The 8,939-nt window shown below is 37.6% G+C and overlaps 1 protein-coding gene across 1 annotated transcript; it reads right to left on the reverse strand.

The window, feature by feature from the left end:
- Positions 1–260: 260 nt before the first annotated feature.
- On the reverse strand, positions 261–8,903 carry mvk (mevalonate kinase). Its single transcript, XM_014988155.2, has 10 exons — positions 8,525–8,903; positions 7,889–8,036; positions 7,458–7,602; positions 5,691–5,846; positions 5,155–5,258; positions 4,950–4,995; positions 4,481–4,571; positions 3,942–4,061; positions 3,585–3,738; positions 261–958 (listed from the first exon to the last, which is right to left on the reverse strand). Exons 1-10 carry the CDS (start codon positions 8,600–8,602, stop codon positions 807–809), a joined length of 1,194 nt encoding a protein of 397 aa, XP_014843641.1. The 5' UTR covers positions 8,603–8,903; the 3' UTR covers positions 261–806.
- Between the last annotated feature and the right edge of the window lie 36 nt (positions 8,904–8,939).

Raw genomic sequence — 8,939 nt, forward strand, 5'->3', positions numbered from 1 at the left:
TCAGCTGCATCTGAGCTATTTGCAGCATATTTTGCAATGCTTAAAAGGATGAGCAATAAAGTGGCGGAGAATTTGGAAAAGCTGTTGTGTGTCTGTGTAACTCGGAGGGACGCTGTTTGTTGTTTATTCACAGCACAGTGATGCTAATCCAGATCCTCCAGAGAGGCCGCACACGCCTGCTGTCCTCCTTTCTGCAACCTTCATTAGCAAAACAACACAACCTGTTAGTCTTTAACTTGATAAATAAAACCGCAAAATGATTTAGAGGCTGAAGATTTTCACTTTAAACATCACTTTAGACATCAATTTGTTTGTTTTTTTTATATTCAATCTGGCATGCATCAATTTCCAGAACAAATCCTTCATTTGAATTTACAAACTTGTTTTTTTGTAACTGATGTGTCCTGAAAAAAAAAAAAATCACTCACACAGCTTTATTACATTCACTAAAGAAGTTGTTGACCCTGTTAAAATTATAGAAGTGAGGATTTAATGTTATTAAACTAATCCATTAAAGTATTACTTCTATCCTGATTCATTAAAACAATATGTGCCACTCTGCTGCCATCTACAGTACAGATACATCATTGCATGTAATAATTATGCTCCAATGTGCAAAAAGGCCCAGTTGATTAGTGTCAAATACACAAAAAAAAATAAGTTCAGTCAAAAAACATCAATTGGAAACATTATTTCTTTCATTCTCCCAGTTCCCATTATTTGTTAAGTATATCAAAGGTTTTGAGACATCAACTAGAAGTCCCACAGTGTACGAATCAGTCTTTTTGCTTAGCCACCAGTAGGCCTCAGTACCGGTTTAAAACCTCCATAATTTCCTCTTTAACAGAGGAAGGGAAGTGCTGCTGCACACCTGGTCCACCAATACTTGTTTCCCAGCAGTCATAGCCACAGTCCCTCAGGTCCTTCATCGTCCCCTGAACAGTCGTTGAATCAGTTTCTGCAAATAGAAACAACAATAATGTCAACAGACAAGAAAGGTCAGGCTAAGATGGTTCCATGAAAGCTTCAAATGTTTCTTAGAGAAGATTAATGAATAAACAGCATCATGAAGACCAAAGAGCACAGCAGACAAATCATGGAGAAAGCAGTGGAGACATTTAAAACATGGATCTTCTTGTAAAACAATATCTTAAGTTTTACAGAGCAACTCTCGATCCAACATCCAAAGATGTAAAGAGTATGGGCAATGGCAGGGTTGGGTTATGAAACCATATCCTGAGCGTCAAATATGTCACAGATCTCTGCTCAAATAAAAACCCGAAAGAGTGCGGCACAAAGGGAATGTTTAGTCGCGAAAGGAAAGAAAGTAATTCAATTTTTAAAAAGTTGAATAAATAATCACAAAAGAAAACTCTGTCAGTTCTAGTGGTTTTAACATCACTGATCTGATTGGGTTTTTTTTTTTTATCACATTTTAAAATGATTTAATTCTTGCAAAGTGTGTAGAATGCTAATTTATACTGAACACAAATGAAGCCAAAATGGAAAAAGCTTGCAACAAACTCAAAAAACCACTGATAGTTGTAAAACACCTCACATCCTTTTTCTTTCCATAACAGTCTATCCTCAGGGTGCAGGCGCAGCTCCTACAGACGGAGATAAAATAACTTCTTCTAAGAGCTTTATTATAATGAGCTTTAGAGCAGACAGATGAAAAAGTGTTTAAAATAGCTGCAATTCAAAAACAAAAGCATGAGAAGAAAAAAGTATTTGGAAATCTATTTAGGAGATTGAGAACCTATTAAAATTCAGTAAGCTGCAGGCATAAACAGACTGAACACAGCATTTCTGATTGGTTCAGTGCATGAGCACACATATGTATATGTGCTTTCTATAATTCCTCTCATCATGCATTGTCCTTACAATCCCTACATCTGAGAAAAGGTGGAGAGTGTCTGTGGAAAACAGAACATTTAGTGTCACAGAGAGTTTTCCGTAACTAAAAACTGTTAAACTGAAATTATTAGACAAGTATTTGTAAAGCGAAATGGGCAGAATGGGTTACTATGTATAAGACAAAAAAAAACAAACACTCAATATGATTGGCAAAGCTTGCCTTAGAAACACAGAGTATGGAGATAAAATGTCATTTTCTTCTGGATGGCTGTTTTGAAAAGACAGATTGATTCATTCCATGTTTGCACTGGAATGAATCAATAAAAATTTGGGCTCATCTTGCAGCCAAAGACACAAGGAATGTTTAGTTGGAAAATGAAAGGAGGAATTCAATTAAATAAATAAAAGGAAATTCACGGGGCGAAAAGAATGCAACTTTTAAAATTACAAGCATACCTTAAAATCTACAAAGGACAATATCAAGAGGCATGACATGAATGTTCTGCCGTAGCCCCCTCCATTACCTTGAAAATGTTTTTTCTCTGACTGATCTTCTGACGATCAGTGCAGGTAAGAAGGCCAAAAGAAATATTAAGAACTAAAAGCAACAACTAAAACACTCTTTTCTCTTGAATTATTTTTCAACCTCAAAATGTCACATTTTTAAGCCAGTCTCAACCATTTCACTGGCTGTCGAAGCAGACTAAGAATTTTACACACTTTTCTATGACATAGCAGCTTTTTAAGCATGTCCTCCAAACTGAACATGTACCTTCGTACTTAGATGACCACAAAACCGCCTGCAAATTTTCCTTAAAATAATGTATTTTTTCTGGACAGAAAAGATTTGGAATATATCGAACAGATGAGAGGCTATTTATAGACAACACAGGAAAAAAAATGGTGTGAGCACTTTTGTGGGAAAAGTTGGCGAGTTCAGTCTCACCCACTTATTACTCAAAATTTGAGACAATTGAGCATTAGAGTCTATGAGAAAGAACACCCCAAATAACCCAGACAGCTGGAGCAGTCAGTCCGTTTTTCAGGTAAGAAAAGGTTTTCTTTCACTGTACTTTCTATCCTCTTTGTCAGATTTCTCCAGATGGCATGATTGAATAAATAAATATTCCATCATTAAACCCAAAATCTGGGTGTAGCGACAGACTCAGAGCTGAAAGATAATTAACTGGGTGAGCCTTCAGAGTGGTTTTCTTTATTGGATTTTTGTCCCACACATTTGTTCACCACTGTGACAGATTACAGACAAAATGAGTCTCCTTTGAGGAGCTTTTAAATCAATGGGAAGGTTTCCGGTCTGTTAAGTCTCCAGGCTCCCGTCTCTAAATCAACATTTCTTCTGACTTTTCTTCATGGGATAAAAATCTCCACTTTATGAATTCAAATTCAAGCTGGAGACTTGTTTTGCACTGATGTCACTGTTGATTCGACATAGTAATGTCATCATTCTTTAGTTATTTTCAGTTTTGCTGCCTTTTTTTCGTCCACCTTTATTTATTTTATTTTTATTTTTTTATTTAAATATTCCCTAATTTCAGACATAGAAATTAATTAAACTATAAGTGCAAACAAAGCTGAAAAAGATAAGTAGTAAATTTCATGATATATGCTTGTTAAAATGAGTACAGACGTAGCAAGGTATTAGATAGTTAACCATTTAAATTCTGCACGTTTACAACAGCAAATAAAGAACCATTATTGTGCAGCACCTGGTCTCAGGAGTGTGATGCCACAGCCTCCTCCACCTGCTCCTGTAAGCTTGCTGTGAAGCCCTCTCGCCGCTGTAACCTGGCACAACGTGTCTAAAGAAGGATGCCCTACACCAATCACATTCAGATGATGCTGGTTGATGTCAATTAGCTCCTATAAAATAAAAAAATAATTAAAAAAGCAGTAAAAATACAGGTCATGAGAGATAAACAACAGTATGTTGATGTGAATATTTGCACTGGGGTTCCATTGTTTTCACCTTTTATTTTATTCATCAAATAAAATTAAATTGTACTTCTGACTGCACGTTTTTCAATATCTATATTTTATTTAAATTACAAAAAAACAAAGTGTACCTCTAAGATGTTATAGTGGTCTCCTGTGATGGGCTCACAAGTCATCTCTGTTAGGACTTTCTCACAGGTGCAGGAAATGGCATCGACCGAATCCAGCACAGGGATCATGATGGAAGGAAGCTGCAGGAGGTCAAAACAAAAACAGGCCAACAACAAAGGCAGATTAACATCTCCCGTACATCTTTTGCACGGAGTTTGTGAAAAAGTAATGCTTTTATGCGTTTAAATTTAGAACTGCACAGCAGATTTCAGTGGACATACTGCACATGGGCAGCACATTTGGCAGGTCTGACTCCAACTGTGTCCAATATTGGCACAACACCATACAAGCCCAATCTCTGTCCAGGGTGGAAAGCTGCACACCTGCTGGTGTCGCCAAGGCAACGGCACACAGGGGTGCTGGCTGAGAGTTTAATTTTAATGTTTTATGGAGGCACTCAACCCCATGCCCTGGAGTATCGGCCACGAAAAAGCACTGCCTATTATATTAATTATAGTGTCGGCAAGTAACACACGGGGGAGGGAAAACCATTTAGTACCTTGTTAATTTTGTCCTTCACCCTGGCAACAAGTACCTTGGTGCTCCGTGGTACTTTGGTGTTAGTGAGGAGGATTCTCAGCAACGGCACCCTGACAGCAACAAAGATTAGAGAGTTCAGTCACCTGATGATCAGAGGATGATTTTCCAGAGGAAGCTTGATTTTTGTTACTAAAAATAACAAAAATTTATTTTTGTTATTTTTAACAAAAAATAACAAAAATTTATTTTTGTTATTTTTAGGAATAACAAAAATATTCCTAAAAATAACAGGAATTCCTGTCTTCCTAAGTCTTCCTAAGGAAGACTTTAAGTCTTAGGAAGACTTAGGAAGACTTCCTAAGTCTTCCTAAGGAAGACTTAGGAAGATAATAAGTCTTCCTAAAGACTTATTATCTTTAGGAAGATAATAAGTCGATCTTCCTAAATCGACTTATTAACCAAAACATTCATAAGTACTCCAACAGTACCTGCTCAGTGGTATTATCTTTCCAGCTAAAAATCTCAGCATACCACCTATGTGTAGAAAAAAACATTTAAAAGATGATTTTAAATGGTGATATTGTAAACTGTTGATGAAATAATAATAGTATAACTACTGGTATTAAAGGGGGAGGAAAAGGGGGAGTATAACTTCATGCGCCATATGTTATGTTAAACACTTTTCAATCTCACCCCATGTTCCTACAGCATTGTCTACTCCTGAGGGATTTCCGTGGATGATCTTCTCTCCTTGGAAAGCCCAACTGTTGATGAGCTCCAGATCCTCCTGACACCATCTGCAGTCAGTTTACAACAACACAGGGTGCTGCTAAATGAGCAATCACAGAGACAGGTAAGCAGTTGTGTGTTAAATTGAATAATTACAGAGGCACTGTTCGGAAGTACCAAGTTTCCCCTAGCGCTCGCACGTGTGTTAAATAATCAAACGACAGTTAATTTCAGATTGAAGCTGCAGCACGCAACTTTTTTATGTATTAAAATTATCATTATGTCATGACAGTATATGAGACAGATAACCTGTAAAAAATAATAATAATAATAAAATTAAGCCAACAATAAAAAAAACTATTTTCTATCAAATTGCATCAAGCTATTCACTCTGGTCATTTAGAAGTTTTTAGACCAAACCTCAGAAACTAATTGCTCTGTTGATGCAAATTACTGCTGAAGTCAAAATCCCAGCTCATACAATGAAACCTTGATCTTACCTGCCAGTCTGCTCCCACTCTTTGAGGGGAGTGGGAATGTTTGCAGTTGCACAGAGGAAAGCTGCAGCTAAACACACGGAATAAGCAGCACTTGAGCCCAGTCCTGCTCCGGTCGGCAGCTCTGACCACACAGACACCGTCAGACTGGGCATATCTCTGAAAACATAATCATAAAACAATGAGTTGGTGTTTAATTAAACTACATACAAATAAAGCTAAGACAAACAGCAACTGTGTTTGTTGTTTTGTTTTAATTTGCTAGTACATCACACAAAAACTCAGCTACAGCACTGGCTTTATTTTCATTATAGACCAATAATGCAGTCTCACATAGACTACTTCATACAGCAGAAACAAACTTGACATTTCTGTCTATGTCATTTCAGAGTGGTTGCTTTCAGGCAGACAGAAAAATACTCTAAACTAATTGTCCGGTTCTGCTCTCAAGGGGGAAAACCCATCCAGACTTGTTAAAAGGGTGCAGAGTGGCCCAGTGCCTGACTCTCATTAGTGGCCATCCTGTCAGAAATCCTTCACCTCGCTCCGACACAGCAGCACTGTGTCAGCGCCGATTAAACCCTCCAACAACCTGCAGCTCTAATGTGCCTGAGAATCTTCCCAGCAGCTCGGGCCGCAGAGGTCACCGATCTGTCTCTCTTTACGTGTGTTTTAATTCATCCAATCAACCTATCCATGTCAACAAAGAAATAAAGGACCACATTAAGGTTGTTAACAAAGAAGGAAAAACTCCAGGCCTGAACGAGTGCAATAAACCTCAAGGCGTGTACTGATCACTTTCTTATATATTCATAGCATTTAGCAACATGAGCACAAGACCATATTCATTTACAAAGACCATTACACTCCATCAGGCATCCTGTCACCCTTTTAAATCACTGAGTTCAGGTATTGCATTAACTCTCATGGATGCAGACGTATAAAATCCAGCATATAGGCTTGCAGAATGTTTCTAGAAGAAAGAATGGGTTGCTCTAAAGAGCTCAGAGGACTGTAGTCTGGTGCTTTAGTAAGATGCAATAAGTAGAGTCATGAAATTTTCTCTCTACCTACCCAACATTCCACAGTCAGCTGATTGTGGTACTATAACAAGGAAACTCAGATATGTACATGATAGAGCGGGAAATTATCAACCTTCTGCAAAGTCGGGCCTCCAAAGTTCATATGGTCTTCAGATTAGCCCAAAAGCAACATGTACAGACCTTCATGATACGGGGGGGGGGGGGGGGGTGATATGGACTTAAAATTGTATTGCAACATTTTGTGGTACTACTGTGATATCGATAAAATCTATTTATTCATTCTATTTTAAGTAACTGTTTTGATAGTATTGTTGTCAGATTGTACCACCTCTGTCAGAAAACTCTCCCCCTGCTACACATTTTAGATAAGGGCCTTCATCACTCCCCTAATCATATGAAAAAATAATAACAACACGTAGGACAAATATGGAGCAGAGTGAACATTTCCTTAATAAAATGTTTCTAAAATATACTTTGCAAACAGACACAGTTGGTAGTTGGCAACATCTGACATTTGCAAATAGCAAAAGCTTAACATTATCACATGTTTTGCCTGTGGAAAGACGGCATGAACATCTATAAGTCATCATTTCGTAGTGACTGGTGCTTTTATTACCATAGATGGCCATGAAATTCAGCAGACCTTAAAAATATGTGAGAAAAAAAATCTGATAGTTTTGATGAGTCTTGTTTCTATAAAATGTGAAGAACATTAGAAATACCTCACCCTGATCCAAAAAGTGACAGGTAGATGTAAAGGAAGGCCAAAATTGCTGAAGCGCTACTGTCTAAATTTCCATTGGTCACGCCAATAAATTCACGCAGTCTCTTCACCAGTTCAGCATCCAGACGTTGCATCTCTTCTTTTTTATCTGTTTGTAATATTTTAAAGAAACAGAAGCAATTTAATATGCAGGTGGACAAAACAGACACACATCATTTTCAGCAGTGTATCTATTCTTCAACAAGCTAACTTGTTAATGTGATGTTTTTGTGACCAAAGGGGGCCTCTTTAATTGTCTGTGAAAGAAAATATATCTGAATAGGCAATTCTGAATCTCTCGATGTGATCCGAGTACATAACTAAGCTAAAATCTAAAAGTAAAAATAGTCCATCGGTTTGAAAAAAATGTATCAGTGTGAAAAATCCTCTCTTACCACTTAAAAATGATGTCAGCTGTTTCAGTTCGGACAGCTCCCAGCAGACAAATGTGTCTATATTAGGTAGGTTAATGCAAACCTTGCCATCAGACCTCGCTTTCAACTGCAAATATGTTCTCAGGTTTAAACTTACTGCAAGAGCCACCTGCAACAACAAACATACAAGTCAGTTCACATTTCACAGTACTACAATACTAAAAATCAGGAGCATAATTAGACCATTTTATATCCAACCCAGCCCTAGTGGTCAGGGTTGGTGGAAGCCCTCATCAGCTTTCCCTCTTGGTATTTCAACTTTTAAGACATTTCTGTTAGTTTTTCCAAAATCAAACAGAAAATTCATAATTCAACTGCATTAGGCAGAGTTGCATTTGACATTTTATGTCTGATTTTAATGCCTTATGAAACAACAGACTGAAAAACTACATGTCATATTGCAAGTGTTTTAAAATATCCCAATACAAAATAAAGAGTCACAATTGCGACGTAATCAGAACTAGTATGATGTAAATCAAACCTTTTCCCACATAATTTAATATTACTAATAAAAATGCACGAACGTAAAAGCTTTCTAAATGTTAAGCTTAGCTGACAGCATCCTAGTTTGGTTTTAAATGTGTGTTAGTATCATACCTTTCCATGAACAACAGCATGTTCCCCGTGGAGGATCGCCTTTCCAGGAGCAGAAACCAGACAGTCTCTCACCTCCATCTTTCTGGCAGCTTCACAGCCTGAAATCTTCTCAAGTTCAACTTTTCACTTACAGTGTTACCACAGACAGGCTTAGCTGACGTTAATCCGCTGAGGTAGCACAAACAAGGCGATAGTTTAAACCTACAAATATGTGGTTTAATTTCATGAATAACAGAATAAAGTTTGAAGAATTTTACAATGCATTTTTGTGACTAGGCACCAGTCTAACGCTCTGACAGTTATCAATGCAGCTAAAAACACAGTTTACGCATAGCTACATGCATTATGTGGACAACCCTACGCTTCGCCTCAGGACCCAATCACCGCTTCAGTTGCCTCAACACGTTTCCTTCCG

Source organism: Poecilia mexicana, unplaced genomic scaffold (assembly GCF_051168715.1).
Source record: "Poecilia mexicana isolate PSO_F unplaced genomic scaffold, ASM5116871v1 scaffold_9, whole genome shotgun sequence".
Taxonomy (NCBI): Eukaryota; Metazoa; Chordata; class Actinopteri; order Cyprinodontiformes; family Poeciliidae; genus Poecilia; species Poecilia mexicana.